Source organism: Poecilia latipinna, unplaced genomic scaffold (genome assembly GCF_001443285.1).
Source record: "Poecilia latipinna isolate Pla-1442-1.1 unplaced genomic scaffold, P_latipinna-1.0 Scaffold4010, whole genome shotgun sequence".
NCBI lineage: Eukaryota > Metazoa > Chordata > Actinopteri > Cyprinodontiformes > Poeciliidae > Poecilia > Poecilia latipinna.
The window spans coordinates 225-25,901 of record NW_015116626.1 but is presented as its reverse complement, the minus strand read 5'-3'; the positions used below and the strand labels follow the sequence as shown (position 1 = coordinate 25,901).

The window sequence follows — 25,677 nt, the reverse complement described above, 5'->3', positions numbered from 1 at the left end:
CATCTCAGTAATTAATATTACGGAAAAGCGCATTAAAGAATGATTTAAAAATCATGGCATAAAAACATATTTTCTATTTAAAAAAAACAAAAACAAGTTTTGCTACTGTAGCCATTGCTGTCTTACTTTTTCAACAGGTTTGGTTTAGAATTAAAGAAAGTATTTAAAATATATATGAATTTATTTTTTATAGTGTATAAAACTTAAGTTATAAAATTGTTTCCATTACATGTTTGAGACCGATTAGATTTTCCAGCGTATGGTCAGTTTACATAACACCTGTAGCAGCAGAACTGGTCCGATGAGACATAGATGTTCAAATCTTGTTCCTCTTCCTCTTTTTTTCCTCCTTTCTTTTTTTTTCACTCCGCCCGAAATTATAGTGGGAGGGAGGGTACTAGGAGTCAAATCTTTGAGGCCAGAAGACAGGCTAGGAAGCGTCTTTGGACAGGGAAGCTGAAATAAAGGACTTATCGCGACCTTTTTCTATTTTCTTCTCTTTCTTACTCTCCCCCAGGGGAGCTTTTTGCCGCTCGGTTCTGCTGTCTCTGTGAGTCAGTCTGTGGAAGGAGTTTGAACAGGCTGGGGTTTGTTGACTCTTCTCCCCCACTGCTCAGTTGACTGGCCGACCAAATGTGCGTAAAGGGGCTCAATATCATCGCTGTCCTGTTTGGACTCGCAGCTTCAGGTGAGTGAGACTGAAAACGCTGGTATGCTTTTAGTTTAAAATGACGCTTGATGTTCTTTAATCTGTTTCTTGGTTGTACACGTTGATCTAATTTGACTTATCGAGTCAAAAGTTTCCATGCTGTGCTGTCTTTTTTTTTTTGTGGGGGGGGGGCGGATTTTAAAACTTAGCTGGAAGACTATTTGGATATTCCATAAATAGTCGAGGTTTAAAATTAAAAAGACAACCGTGACTGACTGTCCGCTAGTTAAGACTCCGCGGGGACCCCTAACCTTTAACTCAATGCGCTGCCGTGCGTCATCGGGAAGTGGAGAACTTTGGCACTGTGGCACCGGGTGGGTCGCTTAAGAATTCCTGTAAAACATCCTTAGTAAGAACTTCTTTCTGACGAACTAACGACTTTACCGGCATCAGAAGTCTGCCGCATTGTCTTTGTGTTTTCGCACAACCTCCTTTTCCTGCCCATTAATGCGCATCCGTGCTTGTGTACGTATACGCTGAGACTCTAAAGTGGCCACTTGGACGCAGATAAGTCCACCTGCTTCCCGTTAGCAGGGGGTCCAGGATATGTCTTGGGATAAACAGTAATGGAGCACATCCTCCTATTAAAGCGCTCAGAAGGCGCCGTAAAATGTAACACGTTTTTGTAAGTGCGCAAATGCGCGCATCAGCGGCAATTCATTCAGCGTACGGCAGGTTGTTTAACCTTGAAGTAATCTGCGCCCAGCACTGTTAAGTGGATTATATTGATTGAACATTTCCATCCAGTGCCAAAGCACCACGCAGGGGTCCAGTGTAGCAGCAAGCTGCTTATGTTTACAGTGAACATGTGCCTGTGGATCCATCATAACAGTCTGACAGGGCCCGAGCAGCAGGATGACTAAATATTTGGATGTGGAAGGATGGCTGATCAAATAAGTACATGTTTATGAGGGAACTGATTGCAGCTCAGCAGCATCTCAGTTCTCATGATTGTTTGCTGTAGAGTTTTTCTTCAAGCTTTGTTGCACTGGCATCCCACTAATGAAACAAGAAAGCACATGTCTCATGACAGATATAACACATGTGCACAAAATTTATTTTCATCTGTTTTTTTAACATCTGTTGCTATTGCATAATCTGAAAGACTTTTTTTTTGCTCTTCCCCCTGCTGCTGTTTTAATTAGTGAAGGGTTTTCCTAAAAACATTTGGTTTTCATTTTTGAATTTACAGAAAGACTCATAATATTACAAAACAGAATGGTGTTGCCCTAAGCTTTGGAGATCACCTGTGCTGGAGATGTGACTATGACCTCATTCTGATATTCAGGGCCATGGAAAACGTGATTCTTATGAAGTTTACCTGAATCTCTTCTGAGAGACCAAAACAAAGTAGTGCATAGTTTTGAAGTAATTTGAGAGATGATCTAAAACGAAAGATAAAGGCTTTTCAAAACATTTTAAAATTTGATATCCAAAAAAAAAAAAAAAAAAAAAAGCTTATTTTAATTTGGCAGCCATTTATGCTGAAACCAATCAGAAGTCAAGTGGTTAGAAATTGGAGTCAACTTGTGCATAATTTAATTGTAGGAAGAATACATAGGTTTAAGATCTCATTGGTCGTAGGAATTCTCCCTGGTTAAAACCAAGGAACACAAGCAGGTGGGTTAGAAATGCAGTTCTTGAGAAGTTTAAAGCAGGGATGTTCCAGACTTTGAACAACTCACTGTTCAGTCCATCGTCTGGAAATGGAAAGAATATGGGACAACTGCAAACTTACAAATGCATGACTAAACTGACAGGCTTCTGGGGTACGTTTTCTGATAGACGCTGCCCTTGCCTTGGCCTAAGTTGAGTCTGGAGGAGCTGCAGAGTTCTCCTGCCTCAAGCTGCTCATTTTGACCCACCAGCAAAACTGTGTGGCAAACAGCGCGCATCATCCTAAGCACATCGTCTTAGTTCGTGAAGCATTGTGGTGAGAGGATCAAAAATTGCCTTCCAGTTTAAATTTTTAGGATTTTATTTGTATTGCAGTGAGGACGTCCCATGTTGGCTTCTTTCTGCATGGAGCTCTTATGATCTTCATATGTACATGAGGGTTCTGTCTATATTTGTCGGCTTTCTCCAACAATCCAAACACATAACTGTTAACCAATCACAGTTATGTACCACTTCCTGCTAGTCTAAAACATAAAATCCAGATAAAACTAATGGAGGAATGTGGGTGTAATGTGACAAAATGTGAAAAGTTAAAGGGGTATGACTGCTAATGTAAACTTTGTAGGTTTTGAAAGATATTACACTTGAAATTCTGATTTCTATCTGTATTCATTTGAAAGCTGTGCTGTTAAATACCTCTTTCCTCCTTCCCAACCCCCACCACCACTGGTAAACATCAGCTCTAGGTCTCCTTGGAGCCCCCTCCCTGTTTTGGGTGTGTAGCCCACACTGCTGCCCACAAGTTTCCATCTACCACAGTTAGAAATATGAACCATGAGAGGAAATGTGGTTTTCGTTTTTCCGCCAATCACTGTACTTGCACTTTTAGATGGGCCTACATTTCTGAAAATTGTCATCAGTGGTTACAGTTGAATTGCATATAATGGATGTTGGTGTCAGGATGCAGCCAGTTCTGTTGGAAGTCGTCAGCTTCAACCCACATTAGTTCTGCAACGATTTACAAAAAAATAAAAATAAATAATTCAGTCTGTGCTTTTAGAGATCCCTCAGATAAGAATGTATAACCAAATTTTGCTCACGCATGTTCATATTTGACTGCATTCTGTTCCAAGAGTCCTATTCTATGTTTTCATCTGAAACAGCCCCATACATTGCATAATTACCCCACCAAAGGTCCTGCCACACTTTTACCATATGTTGCCAATTTCCTCTCGGTGAACAAAGTTTCTTTCATGTTGAGTTCTGGAGAACTACATCATACAGTCCAGAGATACCCGGACTTCTGGCAGGTCAACGTAGAACAAACTGCTGATTTTACTATTAGATATAATAGTTAGCCTGCATTGTGTGAACTTGTTTAAGAACTTACCAGTTATTCTAATTGATGGGATAAATGTTTAAATAACATGGAATTCCAAACTCACTGCATCCCAATAGGAGGTGTTGGGTATTTCTGGGAACATAACGTGACTTTGGAACTCACTGAGGAGCTAGGGTTTTGCTTTTTAAAACAAAATGTGTAATGAAGCAGACATGAAAATGACAATCCAGGGGCTGCTGAAGGCTCACGATGCTGAGTGGTGAAGGCTTCCACCCTCACAGTTTCTGTTTATGTCCATGCATGCAACCCTGGATCTGAATAGCAGAGGCTGAAACAGAAACATCTTGGAGTTTTATTCCTGTAAGATGTATAAACAAGGTCACTCCAAAACAAACAAGCTCTGTAAACACAAAACTTGGACTAGTCAGCTGAACGTCTAATCAAATGTTGCAATCAATAATGAAATTTTCCAAAAACTAGGTGAGAAAAATATGATCAAAAATAATCATTAGGAAAACTTATAGCTGATTAGGGAGTTTGCATCTGTCTTTTTTTAAAATTTATATACAGTCATTTTCAGTAAATTAGAATATCTCCACATACATAATCACAGTCAGATTAAAAGTACATTTTAAAAGGTAGTTTTTTTAAAATGCAAAAAGACGTTTTTGGAATAAGAATTTCTTTTTTTCTGATATAATCTAAAATGTTGTGTGTTCATTAGCTGTAAGCAGAAACTCATCTTAATAGAAATGAAGGCTTGAAAACATTGATGAATGTAAGCAATCTATCATAGGTTTCACATGGTGAATTCAGTTATTTAAATAAATGTTTTAAAAACAGTGTAATCTGATTTTTTTTTTTCATAAATGGTACTATAAATATTAGACATAGCTGCTCAGTGCTTTAGGCAATTCATTGCATGAATTAAACCAGAGAGGATTCATGTTTTGGTTTGAAGTTTTAATGAAATTTGTTTTAGAATTTTTGTGAGTGGAAAAAAAAAAAATATTTCATCACAGTTTGGGGTGTAAAGGGTCAGAAAGCTGAGGGGTGTTCCTGTGGAGTGTGTAGTGTTTCTGTTGTTTTTTATTTAGGATACAGGGACCAGCCTCGTGGGATTTTACAAAGACCATGTAGACGTTAGATGGATGTTGTTGTTTTGATTGTATCTGTAGTGATTGGCAGTAAACTCCCAGGTGTTTTATGGCGGTTGAACTCCTCTGATTAACGTATTTAGTGTCTTTGCGCTGACACTGAGATCTGGTAACGCACACATCGTTTGTTCTCCTTTTACTCATTGGGCTTTGTTACTGAACTTGTAAATGGTGAGCTCAGCAGGAGGATGGAGACAGAGGCGTTACTCCAAACTCCCAGTTCCAAACTGGTCATACTCAACATTTTCCACAGTCCTTCGATCTTTCACTGCATGTGTTTTAGAAATGGTACACATGGATTGGGTTGGCATCAAATCTGGGTCTTGCTTGACTGTGACAATGTGCGGTCAGACTTCCTTTAAAAACTTGCAATACAGAGAAAACTGTCATACTAAACAGTTTTGGTACCACATTTTCTGGCATGCTGGTGTTATTAGAAACTAAATCTCACATTTGTTCTCTTTTTCATCACATGGCTGACATTGACTCACTCACACTCCAACTAACAATTTGTAGAAAGAAGGGAGGTCGACTTCGCTCAGTTTTAATTTCTTAAACTAGATTACTTTCTTGTCTCGTCCAAACACAGATATCCAACTAAGGCGCTTTCAAACATCGTCATCCGTCTTTGTTGACTGTAGCTCTGTCGTCTTCATGTCTGTGCCTTACTTTAATGCCTCTCTTCCCACAAGATTTTTCCTGTCCAGGCAGTAACATGGAAAGCTCACAGGCTGACATGTGCCAGCCTGACTTAACATACAGGTTTAGCACACAAGAACACATACTTTGCCAGTGACTGTATAGCTGCTGTTGACTGCAGAATACCAAACGATCACACAAGCTGTGAGTCTTCAGTTGAACCTTGTTGAGTTTACAGTACAGGAGAAGCATCTTGGAAATGTTTACTGGGATATATCTGTTATCTGTCTCTCGTGGCGCCTCTAATCTCTTGCCTGTAGTGGCATGAACAGAAGAAAACATGGCTGTGGTGTTTTTTTTTTTGTTTTGTTTTTTTTTGACATGGTGTGCTGACACACCTTGGAGTGCACCGAGCCCTTTGAGATGAGTTGACAGAACGACTCAAGGGCGCGTTGAGTCGACAATGACGTATTAATACGCAAGGTCAAGCAGCCGTCTGTGAAGTGTTAAAATGTACCAAGGTCCTTGGCGCCAAGTGCAAACAGGGAATTTGATTTTCATTTCACACTGTAAAGTGTTTGGGTTTGCCAGCGTGTGTACGATTTGAGCACACACACATTTATCTCCATCTCAGGAAAACTCAAATTCTGCATTGTTACTAGTAGCATTTTCTGTTTGCATTGCCACAGTTTTCCAATTTTTTATTTTGTCCCAGTTCTCAAAGACGTGGGCACAAACAAGCAGATCTGCATGTCAAAGAAGAACCCCAGGTAAATTTCCATATTAGTCATTATTTTCCTCTGAATCCCTTTCTGTTTGCGTCGTGACATACGGAAAGCCAAGATGCATGTCCTTACTGGTAATAAACTAGAAACATTAAGGGCAGATTAGTGATAAAATCAGTGTCAAAGCCAGAAAACACAAATATGATCCATCTTCAGTCATTTATTTTAAAATGTACAGTTTAAACCAGATATAAACATAAATCAAATTAAAATGCACACATTTCTTCTCACTTCCTGATTTTAAATCAGACCAAACATCTCTTCTTTTATAATTATTTCTAACTATTTCTATTGGCTAATTCAGAAGTGTACTGACATTTTTAATTTATTTATTTTATGTGGTTTCATCTTGTAGACCAACACAAAGTAGGAATTGTGTAGTGGAATAAAAAACAATATGTTTCTTTTTAGAGTTTTTAATGGTAAACATGTGAAAAGTGTTGTATTTCTATTCAGCTCCCCAGGATAAATACTGTGGAACGTCTTTTGCTCAAACAATGTGCTGCATGTCTTTTGAATAATGTTTTTAGCAAGAGAATGAAATCGTCTGATCTCTTTGTAAAACATCTCAAGACCAGTCAGGTTTGGATGACAGGTGTCTTTGAACATCAGACTTGGTCTTACCGCAGATTCTTATGTGGATTTAAGATTTTTTTTTTTTATCCAGCGTCGCCCTGCATTTAAATAAAATACTTTTCAATCCACTGTGACCAGCTTCACTCTCCCTGTTGAAGAAAATTCTCCAAACCACAATGGTGATTAAACACAACAGAGTCTGGATATAATCAGACAAAGAAATAAATAAGAAGCTCAACACAGCCTTTAGAGGTGCAGGAAAATCTGGAGCTAAAAACAAAGTTTGTGAAAAAAGTCTGTATTTGCTTTCCACACCTCGTCACTGTCACTTTGTGGATTTTTCCGCTGCTAAGAGTACAAAGCGAAGCACTCACTTCATTTGCATGTGTAAGTAAAATTAGTATGTTAAAGATAACAGAAAAGAAACACGAAAATAAACGGCTCACAAGAGGGCTAACGCGACTTGCCTGTTGGTTTTTTCACCGATTGGAATTTAAAAAGTGTGCGTCGTCATTCTTTGTAAAACGATGATGAAAAAGTTTCATAAGCTGCTGAGCAAGTTATAACCAGTCACATCAACAAGGTACTTCAAGTAGAAAAGTTATTTAAAATGATTGCATAAAAGTTTGACTGCGGCAAAAACTGTGTATTTGCACTTCAGTTTGTGTCTAATTAAATGTTTCACACACTCACCACTAATATATTCCTGCAGTGTTTGAAAGCACAGAAAGCCGTGACAAAGCTGCAGGGTTGTTTGACACCAGTGGCTTTTATTCATTAGGCAGGAAGTTGAGCAGAAAGAGAAGGGAAAGAAATGCAGTAAAATGGTCCGGGGCTGGGAATCAAACTTTGGACTACAGTTTTTGAGGATTGTAGCTTCAGCATAAGTCGCAGCCACTCCACCAATGAGCCACATGGCACCCAAGCTGCAATATCCCACACTTGTATAACATTAATTTGCAAATCCCACTTGTCTTCCTTCTTGGAATTGGCGGAAAGTTGAGTTGGGTTTAAGTCATTCCTAGATTTAGTTTCTGACTTCCCTGGAAACTGGAATATGGCAGAAGTAGCAGCCACTGGCACTTGTTCTTTGTTCACTAATGTCCATATTGGTTCATACTGGGGGTTCTTGATTATTTCCTCACTGCACAAAGATCAGTGTGTGAAGATTCAGTTTGCCTGTCAGTGGTTATTAGTGCCACAGCACAGATAACTCATTTGTATCATAATTGAAGAAGCTAATTTGTCTTCTGTAGGTGACGCATGTGGAACCAATGGGGTCACAGTTTGAGAACTATGCGAATATACAAATATAATTTTTTTTTTTTTTTTTAAGCCTGATTCAACCTAAAAACACAGAGACAGACTGTGCTTTTCCTCTTTAAAAAGCCAATCCCTCTACACCACATAATAAAACTGTTTGCAAGGAGCAGTTCTCTTTGTGACTGTCTTGGAAAATTGGTACGTGCCCCTTTAAGGCAGCTTGCAACGATCAGAGGTCTGTACCTCCTACACAATGTGGCTTGTCCTCGCTGTGTATTCTGTCATTTGCCCACTCCATCATCAGCTCTGGAGCAGAGGGGGAAACCGCAGTGGGACTGGATCCATTCTGACTCACACCACTGTTTCACAAGGGACATTTGTCTATATAGTGCAGTAGTAAATATGTTAAATTATAAGGTAGCCTTTTTGTTGTTGGATTGTTTGTGTGCCAGACGCTTGTGGGCTGAGCTGGATTGAAGCTTAGACCCCCTCCTTCCACACCTCCAGCAAGAGTATCTAATCCCAGGGAGAAGTTGTCAAGTCAGCTGCTTGGTGGGAGTGAAAGGAGTTTGATGGATTAAATACTTATCCTCATTCACTCACTTCACGTTTCCTCTGGACACTGTCGCCTGATGAATTACAATTAGGCTGGAGGAAGTAGGAGGAGAGTGGAAGGAAGAAAGGAGGAGAGAGTTCAAAAGAGAGATTGATTTTTGGTCAACTGACCTCTAGACTGCAGTCGGACACATTAGTCCGACGTATTTCTCCACACTTGTCTTTAAAGAAAGTGGGGGTGGAAAGTTTAATAGCAAAACAGTTATGATGAACATTTTCAGTCTGAGGAAAAAAAAATGATTTCTGTCCATTACCTTATAAAAACATTTTTAAAAGCTTTCTTTCTCTTATGGTTGTTTTTGAGCTTTGAGAAAGATTACTGGAGACAGGTTCTCGGTTTTAATCTTGCACATGAAGAAAGAAAATGATGGATGTTTAAAAACACATGGATATAACTTAATTAGTGCATTTTTTGTGGAAGTATTTTTTTTTTCGGTATAGCAGAATCTGGTTTGTAGGACATTTTCTAAACGGAGCATCCTCCACACGTCTTTGCCCCACTAGTAAAGATGTGTGAAAAGAAATTTCATAAGAATAAACAGATAAGGACCTTTGACTATTTGCTCCAGTTTGTTTTCATCTCTGTTCTCTTCAGCTCAGCACATGTTTTCTATAGGATTTTGTCTTGATATAGCAACATATCTTGGCTCATCATGCTGCTGAAAGAGCTGGTGATAACCAGTTTTCATTTGAATCTTCTGGCATTTGATTTCATCATTTCAGGCACATTAATAAGGTTCCCTGGCCAATTGAAGTAAAAACAAGCCCACTTCATCAGATACTTGCACAGTGCTCATAAGGTGCTTTTCCACACAAATACACTTTGATTCAAACTAGATACTTGAACCTAAAAGTCCAATCTTAGTTATAGTTCCTGTTAAATTTTATAAAGTCTACACATTTATTATGATGGGACCAAAAAAACTTTTCCTCTTCCATGCCAGTTTTAAACATTATTTTTTTTTTTATCATAAATGAGTTAAACAAACAAACAAAAAAATTCCTCACATATAAAGAATAAAAGGCATCTGCCATTGCTAGATATCCCACTCTGTTCTTTTCCAAGACATCGGCCTCTGCCACGTGATATTTTCCCTGCCCTTTGGGAACAGGAAGTCTCAGAATCAGAGATATTGTCCAAGATTGTGTGCATAAACAAGATTTTTTTTTTTCCCACGCTCACAGGATACAGACAGTAAGTGTATATGTAAAATTAGTGAATACATAAAAGATTACTTATGTAATATACATGTATGATCAACATAAAAAAGTAGAGATTTTTAAAGGAACAATCTTAGAAATGTATTTCTAAGGAATTCTTGGTACAAATTTGTAATATTGTCCAAAAAACTGATTTCTTACTGATGTTTTTTTCTAATGAAATTAAAGTTCAGAGTTAAAGTTGGCTAACTATTCTAATTTGCAAATGCCAGCTAATAGAGTTTCAAGTAGCATTTTGACAAGATATTTTCACTTCCCAAGCTGCATTTTCTTTCCTCTATGTATTATGCCCTAGCAGATAGATGAATTTTCCTTCAATAATTTACATTTCAGAGGAAAAAATTGTGAATTGGTGAGTCCACAAATAGGCTGGAGTCCACTCTCAAATTTGACTGTCAAATTTCTAGCTAGCAAACATTGCATTTGCCTCTGTAATGCTGCATTACTGTACTTCTTCCCAGCTTTTCCTATCTCCCATCTCTATGTCACAATGTTTATTTCAGCACTGTGTCCATCTCAGGGGTTCCCCTTCCATTACACCACTCAACACTGACCCACTCCCTCAGCTCTGGGTTCTGAAAACATGTTACCTGAACCGGCTTTTCCCAGCCCCTCGTGAAAGGCAAGCCTTGTGCAAAGACAGAAGGAACCAAAACTGGCCTTGTGAAACTTCTCACAAAGAGCAGAACAGGCTCTTTGTGAGAGACTCGGCTCTATGCGTGTTTTGTTCCGTCTTAAAATGTGTCCTTCAAACGCGGGGCAGCGAAACAGGCTGGTTTCCTCCCATGGTCCTGTTGTTTCTGAGCCGTGATTATGAGAGGAAATGCACAAAAACAGGCCCTTTTGGGGGGTAATGTAATGGGACTGATTTTCTGATTCAATAAGTTTTGCCAGGTCCTTGGTTTCACTTGCTGTCATTCTTAAAGTCTTGAAGGAAGATGATTTTCAGCCCTGGCTGAACACTGCTTGTGTAAGCTGTTTAGCCTAAGCTGGAGTGTGGAATAGCTCTTCGTAAATGACTGTCAGTCACGTACAAGAGCAGGTTGCCTGGTTTACGTCAACACAGGATAAATCTTAGTGTTTTCTAACTAGTTTGCCTAAACCTTTAATAGATATACTGGCTTTTTTCACATTGCAAACATGAATGTTGATGTATTATAATGGGATTTAATTTTATAGTAGGAAGTCAATGATAATTAAATCTGAATTTAAAAGAAAATCTTGCATGATTTTCAAGTTCTTATCTAGACTTTTAGACCTGGACCTTTCTTTATTGTACACAGAGATAATGTTCAGCATTTCATTGACCTTTTCAAAGGAAAGATACATGGTACCAGTTTGTAGCAAAAAATACTAATTTCCACTTGTATTTGCAGTCCCTGGACAGGTTGATGGCAATCAATGAGTAACCTTTAGAATTCACCTAATTAGTTAAAACAAATTAAGTGTTTTAATCTCGGCATAAATTCAGCTGTTCTGTGGCAGAGGAAGTGGTTTCTTAGAGAGCATTAATGAACAAACATCATGTAGATCAGTCATCACAACACAGATGAGATAGTTTAGATCAAAGCAAATTCATTTTAGAATCTCAAAGTTCATCCCTAAATCTAATGGAGAAATGTGCTGCTTAGACGACCATCCATGCAATCTGACTAAGCTTGACCTATTTTTTATTTTCATTATTTTTTTTTAAATGGAGAAATATTTCAGTGCAAGACTTGTAGAGACATCCTGCAAAAAAACAAACAAAAAAAAACATGATTTTGCAAAATTTGATTCAGGTGTGCTGAATTCAAATCACAATCTTCTCTAATTCTTATAGTAATAAAATTAAGAATTGTTACTAATTTTTAATCCCATTTAATGTAACCATACATTCACATATGTACTCTGTTTGTCTTGGTCCATCACAAAAAAAAATCCTGTGAATTGCAATATGATTTGTGGTTTTGACATGACAAAGTGTAACAAAGGTCAAGGGAGACACTTTTGCAAGCCTCAAAAGGAGAATGGACCGGCTGAGGTCCATTCTCCTTGAGAGGTCCATTCTCCTAGGAAGCATCTATAAAAAAAACAGGATTGTAAATTTAGTGTTCAGGAGGATGCTAAGTATATAAAATAAAGCATGGACATTTAAAGCATTGATAAAATTGTTTATTACTCTGGGTGCAAGAGAGAGAAGACATAAGTCGAACAGAAGGAAGGTTCCTGCAGACAGAAAGTTTAGGTAAAACTAAATGTCTGGGTTTTGCTGATCCTCCTTAAAGCCCTCCTAAATGTCACTACCAATGCTTGGCTGCTTCTGTAAGCTTAGAAGAGCATGTGCCTCTGTCAGAGAATCTGCCAGAGGCACAAATGTTTATCTACTGTTATTTTTGTTCTGCAGGTATGAAAACCAAATGGGACCTCTTGCAAGCACAGTAAAAGTTTGGTTTGCATTGCTATTGTAAATGTCAAGCTTGTTTTCAGACTGTTCTGGACGCTGCCAGGGTTGCCCTTTGTCACTGATTCTAGTTCTAACTTTCATGGACAGAATTTCTAAATGCAGCCAGGAAGATCTCAGTTCAGACTTTACCATTTAAGACTTCAAGCGTAAATGCTCCTTTTTGCAGTTGATGTAGTGCTGCTGGCCTACATCAACCTCCTGGAGGTGCTGGGACAGTTTACAACAGAGTATGAAACAACTGGGATGAAGGTTGGCACCTTCAAATCTGAGATTATTATGGGTTGTCACCTCTAGGGTGAGTTGGCTGCTTCTACAAGAAAATAAATTCAAATATCTAGGGTGGAGGAAGCATACTGACAGGCTGCTGTAATGCAGCTGGTGTAAGGTGGGGCAGAAAATGATGGACTGGAAGGGAAAGTTTTATTCCACCCTTTCCTCACTCATGAAACGATCTCTGTCTGCAGCTGGATCCATTCCTAGGGATGGAGAAGGGAACGCTGCTCATTGAGTCACAGCTACTCTGTTTTTGTTGTATTTACGTCAGGCTTAAAAAAAGTCCAACCCGACCCGCCCTGAGCTAGATCCAACCCAACCAATTAACTTTAATTAGAGACCAGAGCCCAAAGTAAACCTGATATATTTTAATTAAGATTTTACTGTTTTCACTTTTACACCATAATTTGAGTAAGCATTGTAGCTTCTCCCTTTTGCAGGTTTTTTAAAAATATCTTCCAACTCCATTTTGTCGCTTGTTATCGCAGGGTGAGTCAAGTGCAAGCCGTCTGGGATGTGAGATTTATAGGATTGAAGCAGGGCTGTGTGCAGTGTGCTGCACCAGTTGCAGTCTAATGAACTTTTACACCTTACTTTCTTTCTTTCCTCAACAGGGTAAGCTACCAACTCCTCTATTTAGACCATAAGTAGATTAATACAACTTCATATCCGGCATTCTTGTTTGTTTTTTTATGTGCTGTATGTATTGTAAGCTTATCAAATGCGCCACAGAAGGCCAATCCTGATCTTAACATTGAGGAAATAATTCTGGCCCAGATTTTGGCTTGGGTCTTATGTCTACTCTACCGCTTTGTGTAGCTCCAGTTGTGATAATTTTGCCGTCTGGGATTTCCTCGAGAAATCTTCAGGCATATTCTACAGAGACTATCTGCTTAAGACATTATTTTCATTATGACTCAATAGTCTTGGGAATGATTCAGAATTCCTCTGGGTAGCCGAACAGAGGAATATCTGAAAAATGATTTTTGAACCATAATGAAATAAAAACTTGAGGTGCTCTAAACACTTTCTGTTAGCAATGTACCAACCTTGACAGTGTGAAAACATGAATCTGTCAATTTGGCTACACGCGTAAGAACCTGCCAACCCTGGTTTCCTCTAAATGAAGCATATTAATGAGTCAAATACTGTTTAATATTCATTCCTTCTTCTTCAGAAAGCTTTTCTTTACAGTAACGGGATCACAGCCAAGCAAATCTAATCACACTTGAGTGAGTCTTGCTTATTATTTCACAGTGTATCAAAGTATTTACCCCTTTGGCTCCAGACGGAGCAGTGGAGTGGAGCAGCTAGCACCAAGTCGTGTTGACGGGTGGAATAAAGTACATTAATGGCTCAGCATGTTCATTGTAATGTAATATATTGGATGCATTGATAGAAAATATGGAGTAATGCCAAGTCCAGCAGTATGTTCTGTAGAGGCTGTGTGTGTGTGTGTGTGTGTGGGTGTGTGGGCGTGAGTGTGTGCGTGTGTGTCAGCATCCTGAGTTACACACCGAGGAAAGATGTACTTTGACCTTTTCCAAGTATTCCTGCTGCTGTTTGTGACTCTAAACATCTGCAGTTGCAAGACAAGAATGTGCAAATACACAAGCACACACTTTCTGAGCAAATCAGTGTTTGTATTTGAGATGCTAATCTTAGCTACTTTCATAAAATGCAGTTACTGTGAGTATCGACTTGTTTTACACAGGGCTCCTATATGCAGTTTCACATTTTTAAAAAGTATGGAATTTGATGCATTTTCTTGGTCTGGGTAATGTGGAAAAGAGATATTTGTACTTGCAGACTTTTCCCCCTATCCATTACGAAAAAAAAAAATCTTTCTTCTTTCATCAGCTTCTTCTTTCCTTTTCAGTAGTTGTTTCCATTGACCATACAATTACACAAAGTGGAAATATGAAAAAAAAAATTGCTTAATGGAAACCCTGCAATTAAAAAATTGTTTCCTTTTTTCCTCTTCCCCATTTCCTTTCCTTCTTTCTTCTTGTCTTTACCTCCTTCAGTCCTTTGTGTTTTTCAACCTTTCCGTCCTTAGTCCATTGCATCTTCTCTTCCTTCTGTGATTTTTGTTTCCCATGTCCTTTCTTCTTTTGACCCCCCTTTCTTACATCCTTTCATATGTCCTACCTTGTTCCCTTCGTTGTCCTTTCTCTCTACTTTTAATTCCTTCCTTCCATGTGTTCATTCTTCTATCTGTCCTTTTTCACTTTACCTTTTACCATTTCACCCTTGTTTCCTTGGTCTGGAAAAGTAAAAAATGTTGCACATTATTATGTATTTTAATTGGTGGTTAGTTTTGTAACCCTCTTTTTTTTTATAAATGGGTATTTTTTTTACTTATCCTAAGACCTTCTTACCTCTAAGGCCAACATGAGATTAAAAAGTAGCAGAAATAACCTCTGGACGCTGGGTGTGTTCAGTTCTGGCCAGACAGGATGTTCACTCATAAACAAGTCGGTGACCTAGATTAGAAAGGGAGGGGAAAAAAACAACAAAAAAACAAAACAAGAAATACAACAATATCATTGGCAATAAGCAGAAAAAAAACAAGTATAATTATGCTAGCTAGCTCTAAAAGTGCAAACAGACAAATCTTCCATCCTTTTATTTTCCTTTTATTAAACAAATACTATTATAAGCTAATCATCTTTTTGACCATTCTTCTCTTCTCTCTTTGAGTAAATTACTCAAATTCTATTATCCTTATGGTCTTACTCAAGTAATGACATGCCACTTAGTTCCTACTAATGACTGATTAATTAATGTTCTTGTACTTTTAGCCACTGGGAAAAATGAATAACCAGGGCACTGACCATAGTTTAGAAAGCACCATCATTCTGCTAATTAAATGTTTTCCTTCGAAAAGCCCTAATTAACCTTAACTCCCAACCAGTTCAGTTTACGTCAAAGGACAGTGTTGTTGAAAGCATTGCGCTGTATTCTTGTTCAGAGATTGGGGGGGCGGGAATTTCAATTTGTATGTTGTAAATGGACTTGAGGTAGGAGTGGGAAATGAAGTGCAGTGGCCTGGAAGTGCACTTTCTAATGGTAGACATGACGGACAACGTAAACATGAGCTCTGAAGTCATTTTAAATTTTACTTAATCGCTTTGCTAATCTTGCCTGTGGTCTTTAAACACTGAGCAAGAATGTTAAAAGTAATGTGTTTAACTTTGGGTTGTGATCTCTGAGGAGCAGACGTTGCAGAGATTAATCCAATTTTCTCATGAGTAAACAAGTCTTGGCGGCAGGCTTCAATGGAGCTATCTTAGAGGCTTAATGAGACGCTCCACAGCATTAGCACTATCTAGTTTTCAGGCTCTTCTAAAAGCTGTGCCTCCAAGAGAAGTAATTTATCAATCAGTTGGGATACTTGTGAATTTTACACCCAGATTTGCAAACTATAAGTAGGATAAAGTTGCTAATATCGGGGCCAATTACTTTATTGAAGTGTCCACAGGTCTATGGAAGTATGAAGTGATTTTAAATAACCAACATTCCTCTCTTTATACCCAGTGCTTCTGTGATTCTGCATTGTAGAAGGAATTTCTTGTGTATAACCTAAAGTATGCACCTAAAACAGCCAGTGCTCAAAGTCAATAAATCACTTTCTTTGTGTTTCTTGGAATGTCTTAGAGACATTTTCCATCTGTAAAACACCTCTATTGCTTGTTCATATGCTCTGCAGGATGAGATCTACAAAACCACTGGACACACAGTCTGTATTTAATCATTGAGGATTAAATACATATGCCCCATACGACTTTAGGCTAAAAAGTGACATTAGTCAGACCTCTGAACAGTGTATGTGTTCAGGTGAATAGCAGTCACAGCTGGATGACATACCATGCAGACTTTTTTCATTTAGCTAGGGTAGAAATGTGTTTACTATATTGAAATGGGAGGATGTTGTTGTGGCTCTAGCAGGTCCAGATGTTAACTTTTCTCTGCCACTTTTGATAGCCTGGTCATTCAGTCCTTAATGTGCTGTTGTAAATGACTCATTATAGTTACCTGGGTAAACTACCAAACTCTGCTTTTATCAGAGTTTGCAAAGATGTTGTTTACACCAGCAGGTGGTTTTTGTTCAACATCAGCCAACATGGTGAAGTTGTTGTTGTTCTTCCATGTTTTTTTTTTCCCAGCTCATAAATGCTACACTCTTTGTTGTGTGAATGGAAAATATCACCTGTTTCATCATTATCTGGTTACACTGGTCACTTATTGTGTAAACAGATACCTCAGTATCATAGTATTAGTCCGAGAAGTTGAAAGTTCTCTCAAAAAAAAAAAAAAAAAAAAGAAACATTAGGTATATTTCAACTTTCACTTTAAATTGTCGTTGTAATTGCAGCCCGGGTTTTGTTTACGGAAATTCTGCATGACATTTAAATTATGAGTCCCTTATTCAGATGTTTTACTTATTATTCTAACAAACTACAACTCTTGATAATGTAAATCTCAAAAGCACATGTTTAAATATCTCTATTTCCTCAAAGTGTTGAATCTGCTGCAAATCATCACTATAAAACAAAATGCTGTAAAGGGCTGACATATTTTGTTTGAGATGGACGGTTAAATAGTGTCTTGACCATCCTCCATTCCTCTATGCTGTTTATTTCTTCTGGTCAACCTTAACAAAAAAGGTTTCAAATTTCATGAAAAATGGGTAATTCAATCCGTACTCAGTGTTTTGAACTTATCAACATGGATTTAGGACGCAAATGCGTGCGTGCACACGCGCACACACACACACACACACACACACACCTGCATGCAAGCTAAGGAGGGAGTTATTACTGGCTGGACTGATAGAGCTGGAATTGATGATATCTGCTTAATGAACATCCTCCATGTTGGCAATTTAATCCACTGACTTCAGAGCATTCTTACTGACAGCAAGGTAGCTGAAAGGCCAAAAGAAGTTGGGGTAGGAGATGCCTGCTTATCCAGAACACCACATTTGAACTAAATGATGGAAAGGATTCTTGCAGTTTTTCTATTGCTCACTTGTTTGACCTACTCCCAGATTTCATCAGGCTCATTTAAAACACATTAGGCTGACAGAGTGCTGTTATGGCCCCAGCGATGAGAGAGTAGCAGGTCTCTTTAATGACGTGAGGGAGCCCCTCTCACTCTCCTCCCTGTCTACAGGAAACACTGATAAGAAGCTGAAAATGCAGCCTAAGAGCGCCAAGTCCCATACTGATATTTTCAGAGCTTGCTTCTGACCCAATATCCCCATTAACTGTAGTACCAAATCAAAAATTCAGTACAGTAAACAAGTTTTTCTTGTGCATGAAGGGATACATTTATTCAAAGGGAAGATTGCAAGAATACAATATAAGAAGAGGTACAGAAATTGCAGTGGAGTTATGGAAAGGTGCTAGAGTTACTAAGGGATCGTGTATTTTCCTTAAATGAGTCTTGACTGAACAGTAGAGCTCTCTTGGCATTCTGCACCAGATTAAACCATCATAAAAACATAAATGAGTGCCTTGAATTATCACACATCCTTCTTGAACTGCTTCTTAATCTCCTCCAGTCCATCTCATGCATCCAGAAGATCTGCTTTAGAAATACATTTTGCAACAAAAAATGACTGAATCGTCCAACCGTTTTTGTTGTTTTGGTTCACTTTGGAAATGTGTTCATATATCAACGATGTGTGTGTTTTCCTGGTGGAAGAGTTGATCTTGGGTTATATCGATGGTCTGGATGTGACATTTTTTGTAAAACTTGTTTGCCTTGCATTCAGAAATATTTCCAATGGTATTTAAGACAAAGAATCTTGCAGGGTGAACCAAAAGAGGGATGAGGAATTATTGGCAAAAGGTCCTATTGAAAGTCTGAATCATCAAAGCACAGACAAGGACTCGAAGGTACTCATTTTAACATCTGTGCATCATCAGCTCTAATTCAACTTCTCTGCACAGCCTGAAGCTACACCATAGCAGGAAAATACTGCCATCACAATGCAACATCCTCCATTGTACCTGCTACAAATGCATCCAGTAGAACTTTCTTGTACTGCCAGTTGCAATGGAAGCCTTTGCTGTTGGATAATAACTGTTGAATACCAAATTTATGGATGATTTTTTGCCTTTTAAAGTTGAATGGTCTTGTGAGCAACCCGTCTAAATGCCTTCCTAAACAAAATGCAGACTATTTTTATTGTACGCGTTTCTTTTCAGGAAGTGGGGATCTCTTTTTACAACGTGGTTATAATCCAGCAGCACAAATTAATACTTGTAATTTCTTCCCAAATCTTCAGATTATGTGCTATTCACCTTGTTCTGCAGAGCTTCTATGCACAGAGTGATGGTGACAATGACAAAACCAAGTCTCTGAGTTGTGCTGCAGCTTGGCAGACGGTCAGCTTACTGTTCTCCTGGGCATTGGCTTTAATAAGGCTAGACATGCCTTCCACTATTCTTAGAGCATATATGGCTCCTTCTATTAATAGCCCTGGTGATTTTGACCAGACAGCCCTCACATAAACTTCCCCATAGCCGCAAGCCTGCTTTCTCAGTGGGCTGCTTTGAAAAACAGTCGCTTCTTTTGTGATCTCCAGGAGAGGGGGAGTGTGATTGCCAGGTGGTACATCAGCAATAATTAAATGTGTTTCTAGGCCACTACATGCATAGTGTGTGCATGCTTCTGGACAATGCATGTGGGTAGAAGTGCTAGCTCATTTCCAGGGAGTTTGTGTCATCAGCCACCAGTGTCAAGCAAATTTGGTGCCAGTCTCCCTCTTTGCTCTTACTTACAATTGGTCAATTTCTTGCTGCAGCAGCAGGTAGACATGAATGTGGTCACTTTTCCATTGCATAAAGAGCTGATTAACACATTCATGGTCCGTCTGTTGTTTTGAATTGTTCATGGTATTTAGCTTTGAATGTAAACATTTCACTACATGTGCCTTTGCAGGTGTCTTGCAGGTGAGCGGAATGCGTGTTTACACATCTGGGGATGTTGAGGCGGTCAATGGGACAGACGTTCGTCTCAAATGCACATTTGACAGTTCAGCTAAGATCAACCCTGAACTTGTCATCGTCTCCTGGACTTTCAAACCCCTTTCAGGAGGCCGAGTAGATAGGGTGAGTTCATGTGTGTGTGTGTCTGAGCAGAAGAAAGGGAGAACAAATCTCTCACCTCCATTGCTGTGTCAGGGTGCAGCCACCCCCTCATCCAGCCAAAGGAGGAGGTGGTGAGTCATAAGGCTCCCAATAGAGCATCTAAGACAGCCTGTCTTTATGTACCTTTGTGTCTGTATATTGAGATTTGAGAGAATAAGAAGCAGCACATCCTAATAAGTCTGCACTCATTAAAATAAAATAAATTCTTCTTTTTTTATTATTTATTTATTTATTTATTTTTTTACTATTTTTCCATTTGTAGATTTTTCATTACCAGCAAAAACCATATCTGCCTCCCGATGGCATCTTTAAGAAGCGCGTCCATTGGGCTGGTGATATCATGGGGAGCGATGCCTCCATCATACTTCGGGAGGTCAAGTTCATCTATAACGGGACCTACACCTGCCAGGTGACGAATCCTCCTGATGTTCATGGCCCGGTTGGGGAGATTCGTCTTCGTGTCGTCAAAACAGGTGAGCACCTGACATTTTGCAGAAAATGCACTCTAGGCATAAATCTGTCTGTGAATACATGGCAAAAAAAAAAAATAATTTTAAAATAAATGAAACAATATGTGCGACTGGCCACTGCAAAACTGGGAACTTACAAAGACAATCTGCTGTATAACTCCAATTATTATAAAATTATTTTGTTTCAAACTTGGGACTAAAATGATTACATCTACCTTGTCTCACAGGTTTTAAGGGGGAGCAAGGCTTTATCCCATTGTTTTTTTGTTTTTTTAAAACTGCTATTCACGGCTCATCCGGTGCTAATTTTCTGCTTGACCTTAATGTTAACAAATGCTGCATTTATTTTTCTACACCTGCACACCATGTCTTTTTCATTCGTGTGTTTTTTTCTTGTCACAGCTTCTTTCAACGAACTTCTCTACCTGGTCCTGGCCATTGGAGGTGGCATCGCCGCTGTGGTCTTTTGTCTCATAGTCATCGTGTCCTGCAGGAGATGCAAGAGGAAACACAGACAGAGGCAGCTGGAGGGCGATGAAGAGGTTCCCCGCAAAGAGAGGAAAGACCCCACGGCGTGGTAAGACCAATGAAGTCTAGCAGATGAAGAGGGGGGACTAAGAGGAGCAGAAGATTCACACGCTTTCTCTCTTCCTCTGCGAGAGACTCTGGGGATCAGGGCATGCTATGCTCCCTCTTGGGCTCTTTTCCTGCTTCATGCTTCTCTCTCTTCCTCCATATGCGACTCCTGCCTTCAGATCCCACATTTGTACCGGTAGCAGGCAGCTGTTGTCAGACAGAAAGTGAGGAAGAATGTGCCTTTATATAGAAAGTTCTCGATGCTGAACTTTAGCCATATTGCTGCTTAGCCTCTGTGGAATTACTATGCGCCTTTCATTTCTCGAGAGAAACAACTGTTTTATCGATTCATCTTTTCCTGTTTAGCTAAATGGGCCTCCAGCCACATTTCCTGTTTGGAGTAAATGTTTTGATGAAGAAGATGTAGAACAATGGTGTATTCTTGCTGTTTACTTCCCTACTAATACAATCCAAGCCCCATTGTACAAGTGCAGTGCATGACACGTGTTTGGTGTATTATTTCAAGAAACAATAGAAACATTGAGCACTTTCCAAGCTTCCAGTGAAAATGTATTTGATCACTTTATAAAAACCCTGCACAAAGCTCTGATCATTTTCAGTGGAGGTATGTGGTGACTGTCTGATCTAACCTCTGGGGTTTTGCTTATAGTGGATGTCTACACACCCCTGTTAAAATGCCAGATAAAAAATATTATCATCATGAATCAACATTTTCTATGCATATACATATATGTACATAAACCAGCACTCAAGCCACTTTCTTTATTCAATTTCAGCATTTAGTCTTCTCAGAGAGACACTGTACAAAGGCTATGAAGAGATAAGGGTGAAAACACTCACAGCATTGTTTGTTTTTTTTTTGTTTGTTTGTTTTTTTTCTTTGCATGGGATGGAACTTGTATTCTTTATGGGCAAAGAGTAAAATACTTTGTTTCTGATGAAAAACAACCAGGCTTGCCAACAAAAGCAGCCAAAATTACACCATTCCCACTGTGAAATATGGCAGTGGTAGCACCAAGAGCTGGGGTTTATTTTTGGGAGACAGCACTAGTCTTCTTCTTTTATTTTTTTCTTTTTAATTTTTTTTAAACATCTTAAAAAAATCTCCAGGTGTCTGAAGGATTTTTTTAAAAAAAAGTAAACCTGAGAGTTTAAGATAAAGTGTTTTTTTTTTATCACATGTTAAAGTCAGCAAAGCAGCTTAATGAGAGAGAAAATATTTTTATTGCTTAGCTATAGTTTGGACATAAAAATCTGAGGAGGTTCCTGAAGAGGGTTCCTGACTACTGCTGAGTCTTACAGATTTGAAGAGCTTTTCCAGTGCAGATATTGCCAAGTTACGATGGTGGATGCTCACTTACTCCTACCAAAGAAAACTGAATGCTGAAATTGAAAAGTCGAATATTTTACAATTGTTGCAACGGTTTATGATGGTTTCAACTCTTTCAACTCTTCTCCTAAAACCTGGAGTTATAACAGGGGTGTCAACACTTACAAAGCCACTGACCATTTCTGTTCGAAATCACTACTGAAGTCATGTTACTGTGTTTTTATTTGCTACTGTGTTCTTATTTCTGTGATATGATAAAAAAGTGTCTTTCAATAATTACACCTGATTGTAAGCACTTGTTGGAAACAGACTATTTTTTACATCTTAAAATATTGTACAAAAATACAAATAATTGCAGTTAATTTTTCTATTGATTGATTTTTTTTTTTTTTTACATTTTACATTGTCATTTTTTATGTAGCATTTCTAATAGCTGGTTGTCTGTTTCAAATAATGTGCTGTATTTTCTTGGGGACCGGAGGTTTCTCTTCCAGTTTGCTGGGTTTTCAGATCTTTCTGTAAGGGTTGCTTTAACTCTCACCACCACCAGTAGAAATCACTTCTTTTTCTTTTTTTTTTTCTTTGCTTATATCGTTTATGATCATATTTATTCAAGCTTCAAAATAAATCATTCATTCAAAAACTCTGAGAAGGAAGGAAATGATTCCGACCCAAAACAAATGCAGATGAGTGAACAGATTGTATCCAAACTTTTCTCAGCCCAACCCAGTTTGATGCTAATCCATTGTACCCTCCTTCTGTGTTTGTATTTATTGGTCTTGGTGTTTTCCTACTTTATCCCAGCCACCCATCAAGGGCCGTCCACCTCTACCTGTCAGAGACATCCATAGAGATTGACAGTTCAGATGGCATGATCTCAGACCCCAGCACCGGAGACCCAAGCTCCTCCGAGGATGAAGGCCCTAGCTCGGATGATGATGGCGGTGACTCTGACTAAGAAGGACCAAACAGAGATAGGAATGCTGATGAGATCCCATCAGTAAATGTCCTGGAAGGAGGCTCTAAGGGCACCTTTGGATTGCACTCTTCTGCTAAGCAGAGGCTTGCTGAAGGAAGTGCCGCTGCGGTGAAAGTGAGAAGATAATGAAAATGTGAGGAAAAACGAAGAATATGAATCTTTTGGAGGGGAAATAAAAAACAAGATTTCTGTAGAGATCTCAGATGAATTTCAATGCTTGGAAGCAGTTCTAAAGTAAAACAGCATTCCTGTTTGGAGGGTCCATAAATGTTTGAGGAAATGAAACGGTGGATCAAACTCGAACAAAACCCCAAAGCTTATGTGACAAACTGGATTGTGGACTTAAAGCTGGCCTGGCTAATGTGGAGAGTATGTTTAGCTTTTGTTGGAGCTTTCTGCTGGTTTACACATGAATCTTCTTAGCAGAACAAATGTTTGCTGTAATACTGAGCCACACAAAGTGTGTTACATTTCGTGAGTTGTCCAAAGACTGTTTTTAACATGGAAATATCTCCAGTTATTTGTAGAGATACACAAATTAATCATCTGATTGATTTCCAGCTTGATGTGCGCTGACCGGTGACTATACCCAAACACCAACAAGTCCAGGTTACAACAACACTCTTTCATGTAGGTGCTGTTACCGGTGAAGAGGACTCGGTTGGCTATTTTCAGTATGTGAGTTGTTTAACAATGAAGTCAGAACATGGAGATGTAAGAACCTACCAAAAAGGAAACATGACAACACTTGTGTGCAGTTCACTGAGGCTGCGACAGAGCGAGATGGAGCAATACTTTCAGAAGGTAACAGGAAGGCTGAATGTAATACACCAACGTTGCACTCTTTAATCCTTCAGAACGCCTTTCAACCTCTGTCTGTCATGAGAAATGGTGGATTAAGAAATGTTGGCAGTTTTTTGGAAATCTCAAAGCTGTGATAAAGATTTCTCCAGTGAGTACATGTGGAGGCTGCTGGTTTAGTATTGCTAGCCATGCTAACTGTGTTCATCTCTAATAAAAGATCAAAAAGTCTGTTTAAAATGTGATTATGACTTCACTTGTTTAAAAGTATTTGTAAAATCCTCTTTAACACCAGTTGCTCCCTTCATAGAGTATATGCTATTTATGTTAATTTCTGCACTTAGAGAAATCTTAAGCAGCTAAAACTGGTATTTAGAGGTCAAAGCTTTACACAAAACAGAGATTGGAAACATAAAAATACTGATCTGTCAGTTTCGTCTTTAACTTTACAAGTAACACTTGTTTTTTGGGGTTTTTTTTCACAAATTTGTTGTTTCTCTGGTTGAGTTTGTGTTCTTTTGTTGCAAAATATCATATTTCACAGAAATATATTTACATAATTGAACCAAAAAGAAAAAAACAAACAAACTGAACTTCCACATATTCAACTGGATTAATTAGTCCAACTTAGAAATTGGTCGTCAAACCTGACTTAGCCAGTCCCTGTTGTATTTGGTGACCGTTCCTTTTGTGGAAAAATACTCTGTGTTAAGCCTGGTGTCGTTCTTCCGCCACACCTGTCCTGTTTGCTGTAGGGATTAGTTGGTGTCCGATCCCTTTACCAGTCATCTTTAAAAAAAAAAAAAAAGCTTAGTGTTTTTCCTTAAATTCTCCCGGACCATGCCATGTTGTTTTGCTAAAAATTGACAAGTTTTGGAGATTTTTTATTTGTTTTGTTAGGACATTTAAAATCCTAAAGTAACCTGAGAATTAAGCCCAAGCAAGTTGAATGAGAAGCAGAGTACTTTACATTAAGACTTAAGTAATACGTCACATCAAATTTCTCATATTAAACGCTAAGAATGTGATTTTTTTTTCTTTCCTTCTGTCTAAAAGCCAAAGATTTGATCAGTGGGAAGCAACTACATGTACACACCTGCCCTGAAACTCATGTGGGAGTGCACAGTAAGATCTGAAAACCCATTCTGATTGCAAAATGTCCTTGTAAGCCTGTGCTCTATTCTTTCATTTGTGAATGCATTCCAACTAACAAGTATGTTAAAATGCCCGTATTTCAGATTTTTGTGGCAGATTTTGTATTTGTGTTCAAAGTGTTTTAGATTTATAAGAAAATGTTACATTTGTATTTGTAATAGAACTTTTATAAAAAAAATAAAAGTTTTCTAATAAAAAAGCCTTTAAATCTTTTTTTTATGTTGCCGTATTTTAATTCCAACAGAGTGTCTCATAAAAAAAAGAATCCTGTGAAACTATTTGAAAGTGCTCATTCATTACGTAACAAAATACAGTTCAGCCACATAATTTGTATTTTTAATGCACTGTATCCATTTGTGTAATTATGACTTCTTTGTCTGCAGAGCTCGTCGCGTGCTTACCTGTAAGCGTGACAGTAGTGAATGTCTTTAACTTATTGTGCATTCACTATGCTAACTCCCTCTGCTGTTATTCCTGTCTGGGTTTCATTGTCGAATGCTTGACTGTTCATGACTGTGAATACGTGGTTCCATTTATTA

The 25,677-nt window shown here is 38.5% G+C and overlaps 1 protein-coding gene across 1 annotated transcript; it reads left to right on the top strand.

The window, feature by feature from the left end:
* Window positions 1–372: 372 nt before the first annotated feature.
* LOC106942054 (myelin protein zero-like protein 2) lies at window positions 373–24,130 on the top strand. Its single transcript, XM_015025234.1, has 4 exons — window positions 373–688; window positions 19,598–19,767; window positions 20,069–20,279; window positions 20,679–24,130. Exons 1-4 carry the CDS (start codon window positions 634–636, stop codon window positions 20,855–20,857), a joined length of 615 nt encoding a protein of 204 aa, XP_014880720.1. The 5' UTR covers window positions 373–633; the 3' UTR covers window positions 20,858–24,130.
* The last annotated feature ends 1,547 nt before the right edge of the window (window positions 24,131–25,677 follow it).